The 23192-nt window shown below is 46.2% G+C and overlaps 1 protein-coding gene across 4 annotated transcripts in view; it reads right to left on the bottom strand.

Moving 5' to 3' along the window:
• Positions 1 to 4961: 4961 nt before the first annotated feature.
• SEPTIN12 (septin 12) overlaps positions 4962 to 23192 on the bottom strand; it is a 74099-nt gene continuing 55868 nt past the window's right edge. For all 4 annotated transcript variants that reach the window (XM_053364426.1, XM_053364427.1, XM_053364428.1 and 1 more), the window contains 7 exons: positions 21248 to 21329; positions 20119 to 20256; positions 13864 to 13981; positions 12356 to 12451; positions 11112 to 11208; positions 7384 to 7435; positions 4962 to 6302 (listed from right to left, as the gene is read on the bottom strand). In XM_053364426.1, coding sequence (XP_053220401.1) covers positions 6152 to 6302; positions 7384 to 7435; positions 11112 to 11208; positions 12356 to 12451; positions 13864 to 13981; positions 20119 to 20256; positions 21248 to 21329 — 734 coding nt within the window. In that variant the 3' untranslated portion in view covers positions 4962 to 6151. The remainder of the gene's footprint in view (positions 6303 to 7383; positions 7436 to 11111; positions 11209 to 12355; positions 12452 to 13863; positions 13982 to 20118; positions 20257 to 21247; positions 21330 to 23192) is intronic.

The following is a 23192-nucleotide window of genomic DNA, read 5'->3' as shown; positions in this document are numbered from 1 at the left end:
ATGGTCAAACTTGAAGCTTTCCTTGTTAGGTCGAATTGCAGTTATAAAGATGAATGTATTGCCAAGAATGTTGTTTTTGTTTCAAGCATTGCAAATAATGGATAAAATGGACTGTTTCAAGAAGTGGCAGAAAGATATATCTAAATTTGTCTGGCAGGGCAAAAAGCCTAGAATAAAATTTAAGATATTAACGGATTCAAAGGAAAGAGGGGGGTTTGCCCTGCCAGACTTTAAACTGTACTATGAAGCAGCAGCTTTTTGCTGGCTGAAAGAATGGCTGCTTCTTGAAAACACAGACATTTTGGATTTGGAAGGATTTAACAACATTTTTGGGTGGCATGCATATTTGTGGTATGACAAGGTCAAAGCGCATAAAAGTTTCAAAAATCATATTGTCAGAAAAGCACTGTTGAATGTCTGGGTTAAATATAAGGACTTGCTGGAAAATAAGACTCCAAGATGGTTATCACCAATGGAAGCTAAGGCAGTTAAAAAGCTAAACATGGAGTCGAAATGGCCAAGATACTGGGAAATTTTGGAAAAGGAAGGGGATAAACTGAGATTGCAGAGTTTTGAAAAATTAAAAGGAAAGGTGAGAGATTGGTTACACTATCATCAAATAAATGAAGTGTTTAAACTAGACAGAAAAATAGGCTTCCAGGTGGAAAAGTCAAAATTAGAGACTGAACTGTTAGAACCCAGTACTAAGAATTTGTCAAAAATGTATAATTTGCTGCTGAAATGGAACACACAAGATGAAACGGTTAAATCAAGTATGATTAAATGGGCTCAGGACATTGGTCACAACATCATGTTTGCTGACTGGGAAAAGTTGTGGACCACCGGGTTGAAGTTTACGGCGTGTAACGCCTTAAGAGAAAATATAATGAAAATGATTTACAGGTGGTACATAACCCCAGTCAAGCTTGCAAAGATTTACCATTTGCCTGATAATAAATGTTGGAAATGTAAAGAAAAGGAAGGTACATTCTTTCACCTCTGGTGGACATGCCCGAAGATTAAGGCATTCTGGGAAATGATATATAATGAACTGAAAAAGGTATTTAAATATACTTTCCCCAAGAAACCAGAGGCCTTTCTCTTGGGTATTGTCGGCCAGGGGGTGCTAAAGACAGACACAACCTTTTTTATGTATGCTACAACTGCAGCTAGAATACTTATTGCAAAGTACTGGAAGACACAGGATCTACCCACACTGGAAGAATGGCAGATGAAGGTGATGGACTATATGAGCTTGGCAGAGATGACGAGCAGAATCCGAGACCAGGGAAGAGAAGCGGCGGAAGAAGAATGGAAAAAGTTCAAGGAATATTTAAAGAAACATTATAAAATTGGTGACAGTTAGAATGATGTTGGATTAAAACAAATGGTTACTATTAGTAATGGTTATGATAAAGAGAATAAGGGTGAATACCATAAATTTATAATAAAATAAGGCAAGATTTCGCTGAATAACTGTAAGAATTTGGAATACAGAAACGGGAAGTAAGAGGAGGTCGAGGAAGTAAGGTTTAGAAATTGGGTTATGAAATGGTACTTGTTTTATGTTTTATTATTGTTTGATGTTTGCTTATGTATGTTTTGTTTCTGTTATATAAAAAATTGTTCAATAAAAATATTATAAAAAAAAAAACAAATATTCCCCAGTTTCAGTACAGTGGTACCTTGGGTTTGTTCCAGAGATCCGTTCTTAACCTGAAACTGTTCTTAACCTGAAGCACCACCAATGGGGCCTCCTGCTGCCGCTGTGCCGCTGCTGCGCGATTTCTGTTCTCATCCTGAAGCAAAGTTCTTAACCTGAGGTACTATTTCTGGGTTAGCGGAGTCTGTAACCTGAAGCATCTGTAACCTGAAGCGTATGTAACCCGAGGTACCACTGTATTTGCTTTAAAAGCAACATGTTTGACGTAGTCGTAGAAACGGCGGGCTGTGTGGGATTATTTTTTCTGTTTCCCATCATGCCGTTATTCCTCTGATTATAGACCATCTTCCTTTATGGCTGCCCTCATTTGCCCTCTTCTTTTAACTTCCAAGTTGGCTGTGGGACCCACTCTGTGGATTTGTTTATGAAAGTTTAAGACCTAATCTCCTAGCTCAACTATTGTTTCATTGGACTCAACAGCAAAGAACACTTCTGAGCAATTGTGACCCCCCTTCCAAACCACCCCTCCCCATGCCATGAGAAGTGGGATGGGCAATGCCACTGAGAGCGGGCACTTGCGGGAAAGTGGCTGTCAATGCTTTTCATCTGGAGAGAGAGGGTGCGGTGTAGCAGTTAGGGTGCAAAGCCTGGCATGGATAGACCAAGGTTCAAATCCTCTATCGGCTGTGAAGCAATCAGTGGATAATCATTAACTACCTTGCAAGGTTGTTGTGAAGAGACGACCATAACGGTACCCTGAGCAAATTTCTTACTATGCAAATAATGGGTTTTTAAAATGTTTGTACCTTTGAATACAAAGGGATCTTGTTTTATAGACACGCCTCCCTTCCAGGAGGTCTTGGAAATGGGTCCATTTTCTTCTTGCTGATCTCTCTCTTTTTGGCCCAGATCCAGCAAAATCATAACTCCAACGCTTAGCTGAGGCTCAGAGAGGAATCCCAGCTGCTTTGCCTTGATGGATGCATCTGTGGATACAATTTCTAGCCATAACAACTCAGGCTGTCCCCCAACCCCACCCCTTTCTCTGTGCTGACATCCCCCTCTCCACCCATTGCAGAAAAACAAAATGAAAACATTTGCACAAAGCATGATGTAATCTTTTAGGCTATGTATTGATCAAGCTCCTTGAAGTCACTGGTAGGTCTTTGGATGTCTCCCAGATGCTGTGGAAGTCCAAGGGATCTGTCCTTGGAATGAAGGAAGTCAGGGCAGGCCAAAAACCCGAGGCCAAAGGAGATATGTGGGTGGAAATTTGTGGGGGTTTCAACATGGGACTGCCTGACTCACCAAGAAAGAAGTTCCACAGAGTGGAGGATTTGATTTTATTTGGAGTTGAGTTGCGGTGGCTGATGAATAGAAACTCTGGAATCTGAGGCTGTTGAACAGAAAATCCCAGAGGAGCATATCACCCCACCAGGACCTGTCAGACCAGAGCCCGGACCCTCACAGGCACCCTTCTCTGAGCAACCAGATCCTTCCCAATGCTCACAACCAGTGCAGGCAGTGCAGCAGAAGGAAGGCTGTGGAACAGAGGAATGCCCATCTTCAGGTCAGAAGCTCTGAAGTCATGGACCAGGGGATGGAGCCTGCAGGACAGAGACTGGAGGCAGAGGCTTAAAGGGTCTCAGTTGACTCTCAACCATTGTCAGAGCAAGTGGCTCACTCGGAGCTGTCCGTGGTCTTTCAGTTTTGCCTCCACCATTCACCCATTATTGTGTTGATAGCAGTAGACCAGGGGACGGCAACCTAAGGCGCATGGGCCACAACCGGCCCATGGGGGTCATTTAACTGGCCCATGAGCCGCCCCCAAACTGCCTGCTCGGTGAGTCCCCGCACGCTGTGCTAAGCCAGCGCACTGTGGCACAGGAACTTGCTTCTGCGTCACCGGAAATTGTGGCTGTGCAGACGCAGACGCTGGAAATCGTGTCTGCGCAGACGCAGACGCCGGAAAGAGTGCCCGCGCGATCTGGCCCAGGCAAGGTAAACCTTGCTGACCCCTGCAGTAGACCTCTCTTTCATTGCCTAACAACCCTGTACCTGGCAGTGATTGGGATGTCTAAGAAACCAACAAAATTAGAAGGTTCAGCATGCCATATTAATTCACAATGGCATCCAACAGAGATGGGAACCTACTCCTCAGGAACCATAGTGAAAAAAATTACTTTTTTCACCACTATCACCAGAGAACAACAGGAGAGGGAGACATTTAGATGCCTGAGCAAATGCTGTCCAGTTGTTGCCTACTCAGCCTCCCCCATTCAACTCCTTATGGTGGATCAGCAGCTAGGGACAGGCAAATATGTCCACTGAGGTTTCTCTCAGTTTCGTCTTCTTCCAGTCTTAAGTCCAGTTCTCCCCATTTGCACATCATTTCCCAACTTTATTTAACATCCTCATGAAAATTCATCAGCATTTTGTGCAAATTTCTCCTAGCATACCTCTTTGCAAAATTTTGACTATTCTGCACATTTTGGCAAAGTAACGTGCTCCAATATAATGCATTTTAACCCCCCCCAGGAATATATGCATTCGTATGCACTTTAGTATATAATATGCATTTTTGTGCACAGTACTTGGCTGGTGAACTGCATTGCAAAATTTGGAGAAGCGTCAGTTCTGAGGGGTGGCTGTGTTCTGAAAGTGTGAATTAAATGGGTTTGCCTTTAAATGCAAACTGAATCCAATTTCTTCCCTCACTTGCCCCTCCTCTCTACCCCCCACAATCCCCCTCAGCACAACTTCCTTCCAGTACATGAGGGAACAAGACCGAACCCGAGAACCTGTAGAAGCATCTGTGCCACTGCTACAATTCTGCTGCGGCAGCAAAAACTGTTTGAAGCTTAAACCCATTCAGCAGGTACCCAGAGAATCATAGAATTGTAGAGTAGGAAGGGACTGTGAGGGTCCTCTAGCGCAACCCCCTGCAATGCAGGAATATTTTGCCCAATATGGGGTTCAAACCCAAGACCCTGAGAGTAACCATCTCATGCTCTACCAACTGAGCTACTCGCTATCACCAGGCTTTCTTTCTTAAGTGGGCAGGAGGCACGGGGGCCTGTAATGGACAGAAGCAGCAATTGGGATGGGGGAACAGCCTTGTAGGGCAGCCAATAGTAAAAAGTGTGTGCATGATCTGCCATCTCTCCTGCTGCCCTGCTTGAACCAAACATCTTATATTGGCTCACTGAAAGGCAAGCCGTGAGCCGAGAGAGGTCCCCAGCTTTACCCTCGAGAAGGTCTCAAAGCAGCCAGGCAAAACAAAACCAAAGAACCCAACAACCTTCTACAGTTGCTCTTTAATGGATTAACTGGAGAAGCACAATCTGCCCACAGGCCCCCTGCCCAAGAGTATAAAAGTAGAAGGATGAAAACGTGAGCCTGGGCAGGCTGACCTCCTTCCAAGAGATGGCGCTGTTGTCCTGTACTGCTCCTGCATCAACAAGGGACCAGCTGGAAAATGGTCTTCTCTTAATTCCCAACCCCAGACTCTTCTCTGGGGCAAGAGATATGAAGAGGGAGTTTTGCTCCAATCAGCACAGACGTTTTCATTGTACAAGCCAGTTATTGGCCTCCTGGCTTGATGCAAATAGCCTTCAAATGATGCCCCCCTCCCTGGTTCTTACAAACTGAGGGTGGTCCAAAGAGCCAGTCTGAAGTCCTGCAGGAACACTGGGAGGCGGAAACTTCTCCAGAAGATTCTCTTTGCTTTCGCATGTGGGCTATGACAGTTGCTAGAACCCCAGCCTGGGAGGGTCTGAAATGGGGCTCCCTTTTTGCCCTCAGGGATGGCGGGCTTAACCTTTCATGCATTACGGGCCCTTCAAAAGCTCTCTGCTACCTGCCTTCCCCCCTCCCCCTCTGCCAACCAACGAATACGAAGGAGAACTGTCCTAGTATTGCCAGCATATTGGAGATAAAAATGTCATAGAAGAAACACACATGGGTGTGGTGTCATTTAAGGGTTAAGGAAAGAAATTGGCCGGCTCTGCCAGGGCCTGTTGGGACAAGTGGGTTGCCTGACAGAGCAGTGGAGTCTGGAAGGGGGCAAGGACAGCCTCAACAGGCGGCAAGGATGTCTCCCCAAGGCCACATGCACTGCTTGGCTCAGAAGCAGAGGCAGAGCCAAGGCAAAGGACGGTGCCCATGTGAGATGCCAAGGGTGGAGAGGCGGAAGGTGGGCTGCTGGGCTCTCTCGCCCTCCCAGTGTCCTTCTGCTCTGAGGTGTGAGGCTGAGCAGGAGGCAGATGGAAAGGAAGGGGCAGGAAGGCGCCCGGCAGCAAAGTTGAGATTTCCCAGTCAAGAGCTGCTTCTTGTGCTCGGAGATGGGGGCTCAGGAACTCTGCTCCAGCTGTTCCCGGAAGAGGGGGTTCGGGGGGAGGGAGAGGGGAATCAGTCCACTGAAGCTATTGGTGGAGGGTGTCTGTTGAGGCTGGAGAGGAGGAAGAGGGGCCAGGCTGTCCCCGCAGCTCAAAGTTGGCTCTCCAACTCTCCGTTGAGGCAGCTCAGGGCCAGCTGCTTGCCGCCCGTGGCCAGGAGGTTGTTCTCGTTGAGGCGCTGGGCGCGGTACTGCTCGTAATGCACGCTGTGGGTGATGTCCTTGAGGTCCTGCAGGTGGGATCTGGGAAGGGAGAGGAAAAGAGGCAGGAGAAGTTGGAGCCGCCTGGCAGGTCAAGGTTTCCAATGACCCTTCCCTCCTGGCCAGATAGATGGATGGGGAGGGTGCTTCTTCTTCTTCTTCCTCCTTCCCCATCTGTCAGACTCTCTGTCCTCACCCCACAAAGAAGGCCTACAATGGTCACATTCCAGTTCCAGGCTCCTGGGGAGCCCTGAGAAAGCAAGGTCATCTTGGTTGACCCCATCTATGCCCATTCAACCCCTTTGATCTGCAGAACTGATTGTTTGGTGCAGTGACACCTGTATCTTTGGAATTCCCTGCCCATTGGTATTAGCCAGGTACCTTTGATGTCCTGTTTTCGGCAGCTGCCAAAAACTTTGTTGTTGTTGAAGGAAACATGCCAAGGCATGAACACTCTGACCTGTATATTAATAAGCCATGCTGTTTTATGATACAGTGGTACCTCAGGTTAAGTACTTAATTCATTCCGGAGGTCTGTTCTTAACCTGAAACTTTTCTTAACCTGAAGCACCACTTTAGCTAATGGGGCCTCCTGCTACTGTCGCGCCGCCGGAGCATGATTTCTGTTCCCATCCTGAAGCAAAGTTCTTAAACCGAGGTACTATTTCTGGGTTAGCGGAGTCTGTAACCTGAAGCGTCTGTAACCTGAAGTGTATGTAACCCGAGGCACCACTGTACAGTCAAACCTCGGTTGTTGAACGTAATCCATTCCAGAAGACTGTTTGAATTCCAAAACATTCAACAACCAAGGATCAAAGGGCGGTCAGCAAAGTCAATGGAGAAAAAAGAAAAAAAAACTCCCCAGAAGTCGTTCGGCTTCTGAAAAATGTTTGAAAACCAGAACATTTACTTCCAGGGGTTCAGTGTTCAAGAGCCGAAACATTCAAAAATGGAGCCGTTTGGGAACCAAGGTTTGACTGTATACATATTTTAAACTGCTGGTTTTATTTACATATTTCACCCCCCACTGCCCTGTCAGACAGTCATGCTCAAAAGCTTCAACAGGGAGCCCTGTTGTAAAAAAGTAAAAAGAGTAGCAAGACTTCCAGCTCCCACAACTCACCGGATGAGGAGGTCCCGCAGCAGAGGAAACTCACAGTGGGCCGGGTTTTCCACTGAAAGGAAAGCGCACATGACAGCTGAACATTTTCAGTGACAGCGAGGCAAATGTGTCAGAAGGGGACAAGGATGGACTGAGCCAGGTGTGTCTGCTGCTCGCCCCACCCAAAGCTTGAAAGAGCAGTCCCATGCCATCTCATAGCAGACTTCCCTAACCAGGGGGCTCCAGATGTTTGTGGCCTACAACTCCCATCATTCCCAGCCAGCACGGCCATTTTGGAGTACAACTCCCATGAGACCCAAACAGCATGGGCTGATGGGAGTTGTAGTCCAAGACAGCTGGGTTGAGGAAGGCTGCCTTGTAGGAACATGAGCTAAGAAGAGCCCTGCTGGATCAGGCAAAGTGTCCCTCTCTCCTGCTTTCAGCATTGCCCCCAGCTCCCCAGCTGACCTGCTGCTGAGCCGGGTCTAATCGGGAGATCACAATGCAATGCTTTGGAACAGGTGTCAGCAAACTTTTTCAGCAGGGGTCCTGTCCCCCTCAGACCTTGTGGGGGGCCAGACTATATTTTGGAAAAAAATATGCCCAAATTCCTATGCTCCACAAAGAACCCAGAGATGCATTTTAAATAAAAGCACACATTCTACTCATGTAAAAACACCAGGCAGGCCCCACAAATAACTCAGAGATGCATTTTAAATAAAAGGGCACATTCTACTCATGTAAAAACTCGTTGATTCCCGGACCGTCTTCAGGCCAGATTTAGAAGGCGATTGGGCTGGATCCGGCCACCCCCCCCCGGCCTTTGCCTACCCATGCTTTGGAAGGTCCAGGCTCCCTAGAGGTACGCCTGCAAGGAGACTGCTGAACACCAGAGGGCAGCAGATTTCTAAATACAAGCCAGTGGAGAGTGTTTGTGGTGGTGTCGAGGGATGGGGAGAGACAGCTGGAAAGTATGAAGGCAGTTCTGGTCAGGAACTTCACTTAGCCCTTAAGATCTTCCTGCAAGACACAGCAGAGCTGGGCCAGTCCCTGAACCCCGATCCCCACTAGTGACACACTGGGAAATCAGCAGAGTACCACCCAAATGATGAGGCCTGCAGTGCAGAACCCACAACTGCAACTTTTAGCAAGTTAAAACTAAACTTGGTGAAGCAACATCAAAATTCAACCTGGTGAACCGACAACATGTCTGCAACTCAGTGGCAGATGACATGCTTGGCATGGTCACAGGAACCTATACAGGATCAGACCAATTGGCCTCTCTCTGTCTATACTGTCTACACTGACTGGAAGCATCTTCCCAGGGTTTCAGGCAGGGGACATTCCCAGCCCTACCTGGAATTGCCGGGGATTGAACCTGAGACCTTCTGTGTGCAAGGCAGGTGCTCTACCGGTGAGCTATGGCCCTTCCTCAGAATTCTCGCAATCTGTGCAACTCTTCAAGGCATGAGCCCTCCAAGGCAAAGGAAGCTGCCTTAGAGCAAGTCTCCATCTAGCTCAGTGTTGTCCTCACGGACTGGCAGGGGCGTTCTGGGATTTCAGACTGAGGGCATTCCTAGCCCTACCTGGAGATGCTGGGAACTGAAACCAACACTTTCTTTTGTGCAAGCCAGATGTTCTGTCACTGAGTTGTTGCCTTTCCCCTTGGATCTCTAGGCAGGGAGATCTCACTCCTTGGGGCCACCAGGTAGGAACGAGAAAGACCCTGGAGAAATTCTGGTGAACTGCTGCCACTCAGGGCTCGTCCACACTTCTGTGTGACTCATGCCTAGAAATCACGAATCCAACCACTTTTGCTTTCACCCCACTGCTTCTCCCCAGAAAACCTGCTCTTTAGCGCTAAATCAGAGCAAACATCAATCTGGAGAAAACCTGGCTGACATTTGCTCCAATTCAGCAGTAAAGATGGGCTTCCCAGGAGAAAAATAAAATGGACCCCTGACCATTAGGTCCAGTCGTGGCCGACTCTGGGGTTGCGGCACTCATCTTGCTTTATTGGCCGAGGGAGCCGGCGTACAGCTTCCGGGTCATGTGGCCAGCATGACTAAGCTGCTTCTGGTGAACCAGAGCAGCACACGGAAACACTGTTTACCTTCCCACCGGAGTGGTGCCTATTTATCTACTTGCACTTTGACGTGCTTTCGAACTGCTAGGTTGGCAGGAGCAGGGACCGAGCAACGGGAGCTCACCCCGTCGTGGGGATTTGAACCGCCAACCTTCTGATCGGCAAGTCCTAGGCTCTGTGGTTTAACCCACAGTGCCACCCGCGTCCCTATCCCAGGGGGAAAGCAGGGGGTAAGTGCAGGTCTGGGTCAGCCCTTAGTGTTGACAATACTGAACGAGATAGACCAATGGCTTGACTTGGTACTATAAGGGAGCTTCCTATGTCCCTGTGGATTGCAATGCATTCTGCGTGGGGCTGCCCTTGAAGATGGTTTGGAAAACTTCCACTGGGGCAGAATCTGTCAGCTAGAACAGTTTTGGGGGCGAGGCATTTGGGTCAGATCACAGTATTGCAAGCCAGTCAACAGGATCTAGCGCTATTGCAGGCAGTTCACACAAGCATTTATTTCAATGTGGCAAACAAGATTAATTTGGGGCGAGGATTCTGGACATCCCTGGGAAACAGGGGTGCTTCTGTGCACGAGAGCACGGCACTCTGACAATACAGCTCAAAGGCAGGAAAAAACTTCCCCTGCTTGATTCTTGTTCCCCCAAAGCACCTCTCCCTCTGCTTTTGGCCAGCATCCTTTCCCCCCCAGGTGGGAGTAACAGGACTATGCTGGCCCATGGATGGGGCAGATTGCTGCTGTCAGTGTGGAATGCACCGTGGGGTGGTGGGGAGGAGAGTGGAAAGCCATGCTCTGCAGGTTGAACTCTGCGCCTAAGATTAGAGAGGAAGCAGAGCAAGACTCCCCCAGATGCCTCTCTCCTGGGTGAGCAGTTGGCAGGAGGACCCAAAGCCGCAGAAGCTCTCTTATACCAAGCCAGAGCATTGGGCCGTCTAGCTCAGTATATTCCTTACACTGACTGGCAGCAGCTCTGCAGGGTTTTAGGCAGGGGGTTTCTCTCTCCCTTCCCCAGCCCTACCTGGAGATGCTGGGGATTGCACCTGGGACCTCCTGCAGGTAAAGCAGATGCTTTGGCACTGAGCTATATGATCCTTCCTTGAAAGTAAGTTTCTAGTCCTCATGATCTGGACTAAAGAGCTGATTTAAATAGGAACATAGGAAGCTGCCCTTATGCTGAGTCAGAACATTGGTCCTCCTAGCTCAGTATTGTCTATACCAGGGGTCAGCAAACTTTTTCAGCAGGGGGCCGGTCCCCTGTCCCTCAGACCTTGTGGGGGGCCGGACTATATTTTGAAAAATAGAAATGAACGAATTCCTATGCCCCACAAATAACCCAAAGATGCATTTTAAATAAAAGGGCACATTCTACTCATGTAAAAACACGCTGATTCCTGGACCGTCTGTGGCCAGATTGAGAAGGCAATTGAGCTGGATCCGGTCCCCGGGCCTTAGGTTGCCTACCCATGGTCTATACTGACTGACAGCAGCTCTCCAGAATTTCAGGCAGCGGTCCCTCCCAGCCCTACCTGGAGAGCCTGGGGATTGAACCTGGGACCTTCTGCATGTAAAGTAAGATGCTCTACCACTGAACTATAGCCCTTCCCTCCAACGTGGACAAGTTCTCCTCCAGGGCTTCCCCAGTCCAGAAGGGTTTACCTTCGATGATCCCCCACTTGGTCTTGCGGCCCAGGACTTTCTTCCCGTTCACCTGGTGCTCCTTGTCGGCTCCCACCACTGCAAAGGGGATTTTCTCCTGATTAAGAGAATGAGAGGGGCATCAGTTCAGGGAAAAACAAGGGTGTCCCCCCCCCCTTCTTGGAAAGCACTTGAAGTGGAAAAAGTGCAGATGCTGTTAAAGGAGCAGAACACCATCTTCCCTGCCTTGTTAGTGAACATCTGGTACTTGCAGACTGTGGATGGTGCTGATAATGGGTTGGTTCCATTATCTTTGCGTTGTTTTTTTTTAACAATATGTAATTTTTGTGAAATGAAATAAATAATAATAAATAAATTAGCACAACATGGCTAGCACCACCACCATGCCTAAACACTAGTTGTTGTTTTTTTAAGAACACAGAACTCCAGCTGAACTAAAGCACACGTCCATTTCCTACTGGAATCCTCAAAAATGGTTTTTTAAAAAAAATAATTTCTTTTCTTTTAATTTGCTTTTGGAGGGACACTTCAGAGCCTGAGCCCTCTGGTAGACCTCAAGGCAACCAATGTTTCCCTCCTTCTGTTTACTGAACTGCCTTTATCCTGGATGAGACACGGCTAATCAGGGATTTCGTCGTTGATAGGGAGTGTGTCAGAATACCACAAAATCCTTTACATTTTGCTTTCACTGAGAGCAAACTGAATGTATCTGAGAGTGAGGACCCTGCTCCCTAGACTTGGCCTATGGCTAATCCCAGTCAATCAGGGATCACATAGCAAAAGGAAGTGGGCCGCAATGCTATGTAGCCAATCAGATTGGCCATGTTTGAAGGCACATAATGCTGATTCAAACAGAGGGCACTGTTTTCCGAAAAGGCAAATATTTCCAACACAATATTATAAAAGAAACAAATCACCTGTGTGTGTGTGTGTGTAAAGAGACAAGAGAGAATACAGTCGTACCTTGGTTTTCAAACAGCTTAGTTCCCGAACGTTTTGGCTCCCGAACATTGCAAACTCGGAAGTGACTGTTCTGGTTTGCGAACTATTTTTGGAATCAGAGCTTCCTGCAGCCAATCAGAAGCCGCGCTTTGGTTTTCGAACATTTTGAAAGTTGAACAGACTTCCGGAATGGATTCTGTTCGACTTCCAAGGTACGGCTGTAGTGTCAACAATGTATTAAAGAGAAAAAGCACAAAGCAACTCTTAGTCAATTTCTCCCTTTCTAGATTGCCACCACTTACCCGTATTTTGTCGTTCAAAAGCCTGTCATCGGGGTCACTATCCAAGTCCTCTTGGGGGTAAACGTGGATTCCGTGGGCCTTCAAGTCATCCTGAATCTGCCAAGAGAAAAGTTTTTGGCACTGAGACCAGAACTCCTCCTTGCTGACTTGGAAATGTACCTTCTTCATGGCCAGGGCAAAGGAAAGTTATGTGAGCAAAGCAAATTCAAGCCCAGTGTGTGGTGATACTCATGAGGAGCCTGCAGGGTGCCAGGGTCTCTCTCCCGCTTTCCGCCTTGACTTTGCACCACTTCGCACAAACAGCACAGGAGCTCCTTCTGGTTTGCACCATGTCAGAGTGCAGGTGGGCAAAGAGATGCTTGCTGAGTGCTACAGACACTTGAGGGTTTCGTTCCACCTGCATTTTAAAGCAAACTAACATGTTTTCACATTACCTGGACTGACATGCAGATCGGAAGGGCCGTCAGGGACCGTGAGAAGGGCTGCCGAGAGTGGACTTGGGTGCCGGTGAAAAAATGTTTTTGCCGCCCCCCCAGCAAGGGTGGACCAGCTAAAAATCTTTACATAGGATATAAAATCAAAGTGTGACCTTGATTTTATGTTAATAATAAATACAACAATATTCACACTTGCTGAGAATATTACAATCGTAACAACTAATATAAGTGAGATATAACCACACGATTGTTGCTGAACTAAGCATGCACTTCAAACATTACCCTTGTATGCGTAACACAACACGCGTATCACACAACAACTTGGTTGTACAGTATTCACATGCTGTTCTCTTACAAAAGCACACAAATGCGATTGTGCACAGTATGATGAGACTGCAGTCTTGTACTGTCAAAGTGCAGAAGCGAATGTTTAGTCAGAAATGTCGCTATTTGGAATTGGGTATGCGTTGAACATGAAATATATATTTTGTTAAGAATGAAATGACTGTGTCATGTACTGTGCCTGGAAAGGGCAGGGCAAAAGGTTAAGTGTGGATTTAAGTCCAGTTTTGCAATTAAGCTGTCTATAGATCTTTCTAACTAAATAAAAAAATAATAACAGTGCAATTCTAATCATGGGTGCTTCCAGACCATCAATATTTTGGGGGAAGGATTCATCACATAATAGCAAAGTCAGGCTGCGCAATTAGCAGTTGATTGGGAGGTCTTGCACAACAAACCCACTTCCTGAAAAAGGTCAGACTTTGCGTAGTAAGGAGAGCGACAGAAAGCTGCCCTGGGAAGCATGTGGGATAACATTTGCTTTGACACAACCCTGCAAACAGACCAGAATGGGAACTCATTAAAAAGCCAACGCTCTCTTATCTCCCTACAAGCAAATCAGGATGAATGATCAATAAATAGGTGGTCTGGAAGCACCCTTGTGTCTACTGAGAAGCAAATCCCATTGGATTCAATGGGGCTTACTCCCAGATATACAGGGCTAGGATTGCAACCCAAATTTGAGGAAACTTTGCCACTGCCTCCTGCTGCCACCAATGCTCTTCTTACCCTCCGTTTGAACTCTGCACGTTCCTCTAAGGTCAGAGTGTCGGCCTTGGCGATCACAGGCACAACGTTGGTGATCTTGCTGAGCCGCCTCATGAACTCCAGATCCAAGGGGCGCAACCTGACGGGAGAAGTACAGGAAGTCTCTTGCAGCAGTCATGTAAAGGGCCAGCTCAAGACATTATATTCTATTGCCATATTGACTACATTTATATCCGATATAAATGCATTTACTGCATTTATATATATTGATATATTTATTGCATTTATAGTGCATTTGAACTGTGATCTCCTCCCAGGTCCTAGTCTGACACCCTAACCACTTCACTTCCACTGGCTCATTTTGCAGCCTGGGGTGAAGGGGAATACAGTGGTACCTCGGGTTACACACGCTTCAGGTTACATACGCTTCAGGTTACAGACTCCGCTAACCCAGAAATACTGCTTCAGGTTAAGAACTTTGCTTCAGGATGAGAACAGAAATTGTGCTTCAGCGGCGCAGCGGTAGTGGGAGGCCCCATTAGCTAATGTGGTGCTTCAGGTTTAGAACAGTTTCAGGTTAAGAACGGACCTCCGGAATGAATTAAGTACTTAACCTGAGGTACCACTGTATGCCCCTTGCACCTGAAGAAGTGGGGCTCTGCTCTTTGAAAGCTTACACATAATAACATTCCTCAGTTCTACAATACTCCTTGATGATAATGCCCTATAGAAGTTACCCCTTAAAAATAAAGTAAAATAAATTTATTGCAAGTTTAACCTAACAAAAAAAGGGAAAAAAGAAGAAAAATAAACCACCAGCCCACATTAATAATACAATGACCATCAATAAATCTATCTCAGTTAATATTAGCCATCCAAATGTCCCAATAAATATTAAAACAAATTTGATGTTGAAATATGTTTAATTGTAGGAGGGGCAGTAAGGTCCTTCAACCCTGCATAACTGATGGTGGGTATTTGTCCTTCTAGGCTTGAAGTATAAGGTCAGATCCTTACCATACAATTACCACACTTTGAGAGTCATGTCTTTCCTGAGAATCCTGGGAACTGTAGTTTGTTGAGGGTGCTGAGAGCTGCAATTCCTCTCCCAGAGGTACAATTCCCAGAGTGGTTTAACCATCAATCCTTCTTCCCAAGCAACTCTGGGAATTGCAGCTCCATGAGGGGAATTGGGGTCTCCTTATGAACAATCACCACCTTTAATAAACTACAGTTCCCAGGATTCCCTGGGGGAAGCCAGAGTGGTATGATACTGCTTTAAATACATTGTGTGGATGGAGCCAATGTCTCGGCTGCCAGAAGGGCTCAGAAGGTTCCCATCTCGCTTGCGGAAAGATTTATAGGATGCTGGGAGTGTGTTTGTGACATGTCACCTGGTCTTACTACCCAGCCAGCCCATTACTTGAGGAAGCTGGAAGTTTCCATCACACTCGCAGGGTCTGTTGTGTCATTTAATCCAAGTATTTAAGTCTGAAGTTGCTTTGAGTTGGCGAAATCTCCCTGCCAGCCCAAGAGAGATTATTCTGTCCGTTTGTGTGCAAAAGCCCACGTGTTGAGAAACTGGAGATCCATTTTCTGGCAAACAACTAAACAAGAGTGGCTGCTACTGATGGGATTTATTAGGAAAGACGCCGCTCTCTGCTTCTGAGCTGCAGCTTAATCTGAAGGTGGATAAATCAAGACGGGCTGCATGCTTTTCTTCAATCGTGACCATTTGCTAATCAGTGTTCTCTGAACGGATTGCTCTTTCCCGTAAACTCATGTAACTAATTTTAATGGGGAGCCTAAAATTGCCGAAGAATTGATGCTTTTGAATTATGGTGCTGGAGGAGACTCTTGAGAGTCCCATGGACTGCAAGAAGATCAAACCTCTCCATTCTGAAGGAAATCAGCCCTGAGTGCTCACTGGAAGGACAGATCCTAAAGCTGAGGCTCCAATACTTTGGCCACCTCATGAGAAGAGAACACTCCCTGGAAAAGACCCTGATGTTGGGAAAGATGGAGGGCACAAGGAGAAGGGGACGACAGAGGATGAGATGGTTGGATAGTGTTCGCGAAGCTACCAGCATGAGTTTGACCAAACTGCAGGAGGCAGTGGAAGACAGGAGTGCCTGGAGTGCTCTGGTCCATGGGGTCACAGGAGACGGACACGACTAAACGACTAAACAACGAAAATCTGATACAGAAGGTCTTGCCACTGACACAGAAGAGTCAGCCTTGACTCCTTCCCAATATCATGCTATGAAGAAATCTGAGCAAGGGCTTCTTTGTACCATTGGAAGTCTACTGGCCTGCATGCTTGGTGTTTGCAAAAGAGTTGTCGCTTGGAGTCATGTGCCCTGGGCTCTTGAGGTCTAAGGCAAGGGGTGGCAGGGGGCCTTTGGAATTGGGAGCATGGAAGGCAGGGAGCCCAACAATAGGTGCAGCCAGAGCCAATGACAGGTGGAGCCAACCAATTCTAGTTTGGCCCCTGTTCACATCACTCCTGATGAACTTTACAAGGGCAACAACCAAGACTGAGAAAGGAAGCAGCCAAGGCTGTAAATGAGCAGGAAGGGAGGTGAGGGCTGGCTGAGGGCAGACTGAGGTTGGGGGGGCACAAGGAAACAGGCCAGTCTCCGCAGGGCAGGGATGAGGAACTGGATCCGGCTACTGGGTTGGTCCCTCCCCTCCTTGAACCCTGCAGGTCCCTCTGATAGGTAGCCACCCTCCTGTCAATCGCCTGATGTCATCAAGTGTTTTTCCTTCCTCCTGCATGGTTTATTTTATTAAAGATTTTCTTGATTTACAAGAGTGTGTGCAATGTCTCTCTCTTGCATTCCCCCCCCCATGTAACATTTTTACAAATCAGTTTCATTTGTTGACATAGCCAACCACAAATGAACAACCACACCCTAGGCTAGCCCCAACCTTTCTCACCACCGAAGGAACACAAGTGAACTGCAAGGAACCTGCACAAGCAACGCTGACACCAAACCAAACCCTACATATAGTAAGTAAAATAGAAACATCGCCACCCAACCTCACCCCCACTCATCTTTCCCCCCTCCACCTCTTTCCTCCTTTTCTTCCTCCTGCATGGTTTGAAATCAAACTGTGTGGGGATCTGTGGATACTGCTGATCACCTCACCATGGCGCTTGCAAACCCTGCTTTTGGCAGGAAGCCACATCCTGACAGAAGCAAGGGGCCCATAGCACAGAGAAGGCACAACTTCCCATTGGAATCACCTCTAGAGAAAACATAAGCTTTGGAGTGTGGGGGCAGCTGGCTGCAGGGTGTTCAGTGGGGCTGTGCTGGGAGGGATGGCCATTTATTTTGCCTCCCAGCCAGTGATGCAGTCATGGGAAGCTCAAGACCCATTACTATTTTTGTAGCAGGATCCCTGTCTCCAGTGCCCCAGAGCTGCCCAATCAGCATGAAAAGGGGAGGGGGTTCTTCTTTTTTAAGCCACTGAGAAGAAGTCATGTCAATCTTTGTGCTGATTAGAGCCAATCAGAGTGAGAGGAGTTGAGTCGGTCACAGAGGATTGGCTCCTAGGGTCACTCTGGAGAAGGCGTCAGGAAGAACGCCAAGGAGTTGTTCTGTATGCTCCAAAGCCAAGCACTTAGGAACACTGAAAACACAAGGGGTGCTCCAGATTCAAGAGCACAGTGCGCATGTTCTGTTTCATACAATGGAACATCCAAAGTTGTGCCGAAAGAAGATATTGGAGCACTCAAAATCAGTTGCCCATGCAGGTGCCGAAAGGCAACTGTTATGTACTGAGTTGAATAGGATCCAAAAGGCAGCAGTCTGATTGGTCCTAGAACAATAGGGTCCAGAATGCAGCAGTCTGATTGGTCCACAGGAGCCACCCAATCCAGCTCCAGGTGGAAGTGAATCCGCAACCTGATTGGCCTACAGGTGAATCCCGAATTAGCCAATCACGTGGGGCCCATTGTGTAAATAATGTATATAAAGCAGACATTCTGGGGAAACTTCCATTCCTCCTCACCACTATGAGCTGAATAAAGAGCATGAAATCCACTCTCGACTCCGAGTATATTTCAGCAACACACGGAGATCTGCACTGATTGTTGCAATGCATCCCTCACTGCTATTATTTAATAATTATGTAATTATTATATAATCTTAGAGGGGGCATGCTGTGAGGGGGTATGGCTGTGACTATCAGAAGTACACGTCCTTCTGGATTTGCCACTACACCACGGCTCTCAGCCCACGCCCACTGCTAGAGCAAGGTGTCCTGGGAGTGTTCTCACCTCCCTCAGTGACTGAGAGCACTCCCTGCCCCACCCTCCAGCAGCCCACTCCTCTCTCGGAAGCCAGTGGATTCTTGGCCTCAATGCAACTTTCTCCTCCCACCTATGCTGGGTGGAGCAGGGAGAATGGCGAGGAAGCAGCTGTGGGACAGATGTTGGGAAAGGAGCAACGGGGCCAACGGTACCCACACACGGAGGGAGAGGAGGGGATGGGGGACAAGGAGCCTGGCAGCCATTTTTATGAGTTTGTTTTAACTGAAAGTGACAGGCATGCCTGGCGTGTATGAAGGTATGCCCAAGTCAGCCCCAATGTGCTTCTATGTGGTGCCCGCAGGCTCAGCTGATGGACATTATTATGATTATTTATTATATTTCCTGCAATTATTACTTTTTTGCACCAAGGGGTCTCAAAGCAACTTACAGAATGGAAGTAGAAAAAGCAAAGACTTTCAAACCAGACACACCAATGGGCAGGGTGAGGCCTAATATAAATTTCCAAAAGCAGACTTCATAGTGTCTACACTGTTTTTTTTCTCGACTCGGGGGGAAAATGGGGAACCTGTGGCCTTGCAAATGCCCACCAGCCCCAGCCAGCATCGCTGGAGACAGGCTCCCACAACCTCTGGAGGGCTACAGGACCCCAGTCGTGCCCTACACTCTGTTGCAAGCAAAGTGACAACACTTGTAATATGTTACCTGAACCGATGGAGGGTGGGGGTGATAGACAGAAAGGCAGCCTACTCTTCCCTGGCTGATTCCTTCCTGAGTAACTTTGTCTGTGGGTTTTCTCTCAGGCTTTTCATATTCTTGCCATGGGCCATCCTTTTCTTAACCTCTTGACTCCATGACGGCTACATGTAAGCTTGTGGTTGCTTGCTACGAGTACTAAGACTTAAGTTTCTTTATCCTTAAGGAAAAAGGTGTATAAATCAAAGGCTGGATGATGTGGAGCTATACCAAAATTTCGTAGCTGGTGGTGGAGCCTGCTCGCCGTTAAATTTCGGCATAACCCCTATCTACCGCGCTCCGTCCTACTTAACTTTGCTTATGGCCGCGTCTCACCGATATGCCTTCATTAGAGCTAGGTTCAATGTCTTTCCAACAAACGTGCTGAGACATAGATTCACTAAGGGCCAAGTCCCTTCTATGTGTGCTTGTGAAACGAAAACATCTGAATCTCTACATCATGTCATGTTTATCTGCCCTTTGTACAGTTCAGCCCGTGCTAGTATACTAAACTCCATAATCCAGCCTATGGCTGACAAACCAGTAGACCTACAGCTTGCCTGGGTTCTTCAAGATGTGGATCCTTATATTACCCTACAGGTTGCTAAATTCCTAACAGCCGTCCTCTCGTACAAGAGACGGAATGGAATGTTAGCTGATTATTGATAGTTATAAGAATTTTCTATAATGACATCAGATATTGATTTTAGTGTAGTGCCTAAAATTTTTAATCTTAATCTTAAACTTTTTTTTTATGAACGGCTAATATCTGTCCTTGTGAGTTGTGAACTGTGTTATACTACTTGTGGTTTGTACGAGTCCGCTGTTTTATTTGATTTGTTTTGTTGTGTTGTGTTTCATGATGGGCGTAAAGCCAAATAAACATTTTGATTTATCCTTAAGGAATAACATCAACTCCTGATAGCCGGAACATGGGAAGTCATTCAAAAATATCCGATTAATTGGCTTTTTTGATTGTATTATGATTTGGTATTTTATTCATGTGGCCTCCATTGGATTTTTATGAATGAAAAATAAATTATTATTTTTTTAAAAAGTTTCTTTATCCTTTCCACCAGCAGTTTTACTAGACTCTCTCTCTCTCTCTCTCTAATTCCAACACACCCAAGTATGCCTGATGATAACGAAATAAGAGTATCTTTAATGCAAGATCTTCTTCACCATCATAGATAAAGTGGGTGAGGTCAGGGAGAAAACGATGACTCTTATCACCTGTACTTGCCTCCCTTGCAAGAAGGGCTTACCAGTGGCCCGTTGGTGGCACGAAATATACACAGGCGTGGACTCGGGTGTCGGGGATCTTCCGTTTGCGGTTGATGAGGATCTCTTCTCTCAGGTATCGCTCGTACTGGTCGTTGATATATTCGATGATTGGGTCCCAGCTATGGGGAAGGAGAGAGGGTGATTCTTATGCTCAGAGGAAATTCTCCCTTTAAGCTGCTCCTCTCCTGGCATGTGAGAGGAAAACCATGTCTGGGAACTCTGGAGCAAGGAGAACAGGCAGTGGTGTGGGGAATAATTTGGAGTAGAGAAACTCTGCAGTATAAATGAGGTTAAGCACACCCTTCCGCCATCACCTCTCTGTTCAGAACAGGGGTCAGCAACCTTTTCCAGCTGTGGGCCGGTCCACTGTCCCTCAGACCATGTGGTGGGCCGGACTATATTTTGAAAAGAACACCAATGAACGAATTCCTATGCCCCACAAATAACTCAGAGATACATTTTAAATAAAAGCACACATTCTACTCATGTAAAAACATGCTGATTCCCGGACCGTCTGCAGGCCGGATTGAGAAGGCGATTGGGCCACATCCGGCCCACGGGCCTTAGGTTGCCTACCCCTGGTTCAGAATCACCCCTAAGAAAAGAAAGTTTCACATGCACATATCCTTGTAGCAACAGTTTTGGAGTAGAAGGCTCTGGTTTGTGCATTTACTCAGAAATCAGGTGTGTTATGCTCACACAGTGGCAAATTCAGGTTGTGTGGCTCTAGTCAATTGGGAAGACTTGTGCATCTGCACCCCCCCCCGAAAAAAGATTGGACTTTGTGCACTAAGGAAAGTGGGGGGGGGGATGCACTGGAAAGTGTGTGATGACACTTGCTTTGATGCAATGTTGTATTACAAAGAAATTTGAACAAATGCTCAAAAATAGTGGACAGCGTCCAATTTCCCTGGAAACAAATCAGGAAGAATGTTTGATAAACAGTTTGTCCGGAAGCAAACCCCAATTTATAAAGGCAAAAGATAGAAGCCCCACGGATGTTTCACATACACCTCAGAAACACTTTTAACGGTTGTGTTGTTTCCACTCCTAGTGCAGCCCCTTTCCCCAAGAAAGAGAAGTGAAGCAGCAATCAGGTCTCTCTCATACCAGTTTTGATTGTTAATCTGATCCCCAAATCCTGGCGTGTCTGTCACCGTCAGCTTCATCTTCACACCCTTCTCTTCAACAACTGTTGGGAAACAGAGCGAAACGGTGTTAGTTCACTGCCTCTGAGGGGCCCTTGTCATCCCAAAGGGAAGTTCGCCCACTTCCTTCTCGCAAAATGTGGCAAACTGAAGTTAAAATTTGAAATATGAAAAACAGAGAGCAAAACTGATGGATTTATCCTGCCTTCTCTAACACAGAAGTCTCTCTCACATACACAGCTTCCATAGAGCTCCTCAGAGACTCACCGCGCCCCCCCCCCATGTCCTCTTCCCCTCCCTCCCTGGAGTAAGAGAGGATTCTTCTCTGCTTTGCCTGTCCAATTTGACTGCAGACACTTTGGGCTCGGCTAAACTTCCACTTGTTTTTTTTTTAAAGAATATTTATTAGCGTTTTACAAAAAACATAGGTTTACAGAATAAAAAGAATTAAAACAGTAATTAACATACTAAAAAAAACATAAAAGGGAAAAAGAAAAAAAAAGAAAAAAAGAAAAAAATACAAAATTCAAAAAACAAATAGCTAAGAATTTTTTTTTTAAAAAAATCCATTTTTCAATATCTTTAAGTTCATTTGCTTGTTTCCTTGACCTCCTCACACCTCCCCTTTTTGTATTCCCATTTACATAATCAATTCAGCAAATCTTTGCCCTCTTTCATTTATCTTAACTCTAAATCTTAACCTATTATAACTATGCATTTTCATCCGTTATCAATCCATATTTGCATATTCTTATTAACCTTGTTACCAATACTACTTATTTTCAATCCAACATCGTTTTAACATTCATTAATTTTACAGTATTTCTGCAAGTAGTCTTTAAATTTCTTCCAATCTTCTTCCACCAACTCTTCTCCCTGGTCTTGGATTCTGCCAGTCATTTCTGCCAATTCCATATAGTCCATCACCTTCATCTGCCACTCTTCCAGGGTGGGTAAATCTTGTGTCTGCCAATACTTTGCAATAAGTATTCTTGCTGCTGTTGTTGCATACATAAAGAAAGTTCTATCCTTCTTTGACACCAATTGGCCGACTATGCCCAAAAGAAAGGCCTCTGGTTTCTTCAGGAAGGTATATTTAAATACCTTTTTCATTTCATTATAGATCATCTCCCAGAAAGCCTTAATCTTTGGGCACGTCCACCAAAGGTGAAAGAATGTACATTCTTTCATTCTTTTAAACTTCCACTTCTTCCGTGCCTAGAAAACATCGGACTGAGTGTTTTTCTGCTTGTCCTTTGCTTTTTATAGCTTACCGTATAAATAAATTTTGTTATTGTTGTTGTTGTTGTTACAAAATAAGAAGACAGGTTTGCGTGAAATGCACATGTGCTAATTTATATGCACAGATGCAAAGGAGGCATAGAATTTAAACAGAACGGCAATTCATCTCACCAGAACAGCCAGGTGACCCTGTCTCCCTTCTCTCATGCTAATCAATTCCATTAGCTCATGTGCTTTCCAAATTTTTGTTAGCCATTCTTTCGCTGTTGGTGGCGACCTATTCCCCCCCCCCATTTTGCACCACAAGTATGTGAGCAGCTGCTATTAAATTCCACATTAAGTCTTTATGTTTTATTTGTAGATCTAACTAGCCCAATAAAATTACCAGGGAATCCAATGTAAGATGTTATTAATGACTTTGTCTTTACTACCTCTCCCTAAAAGACTGATTTATTCATTGCATTGCATTTTACTCAGAATATTTATACACTGCCCCTCAGCAGAGCTTCTAAGACTGAGATGGGGTTCTCAGGGCTAGGAGACAAATGTGGCCCCAAAGGCCTTTCCATCTGGTCCCAGCATTCAAAACTCCCATTGTTCTAGGTGCTTCCTTAACGCAAACAGTATCTGAGCTCTGGGCGTAGTACAGTGGTCCCTTGGCTTAA

This window comes from Podarcis raffonei, chromosome 14, assembly GCF_027172205.1.
Source record: "Podarcis raffonei isolate rPodRaf1 chromosome 14, rPodRaf1.pri, whole genome shotgun sequence".
Taxonomy (NCBI): domain Eukaryota; kingdom Metazoa; phylum Chordata; class Lepidosauria; order Squamata; family Lacertidae; genus Podarcis; species Podarcis raffonei.
Note: the sequence above shows the minus strand (reverse complement) of the source record. Positions and strands in the feature narration are given on the sequence as shown.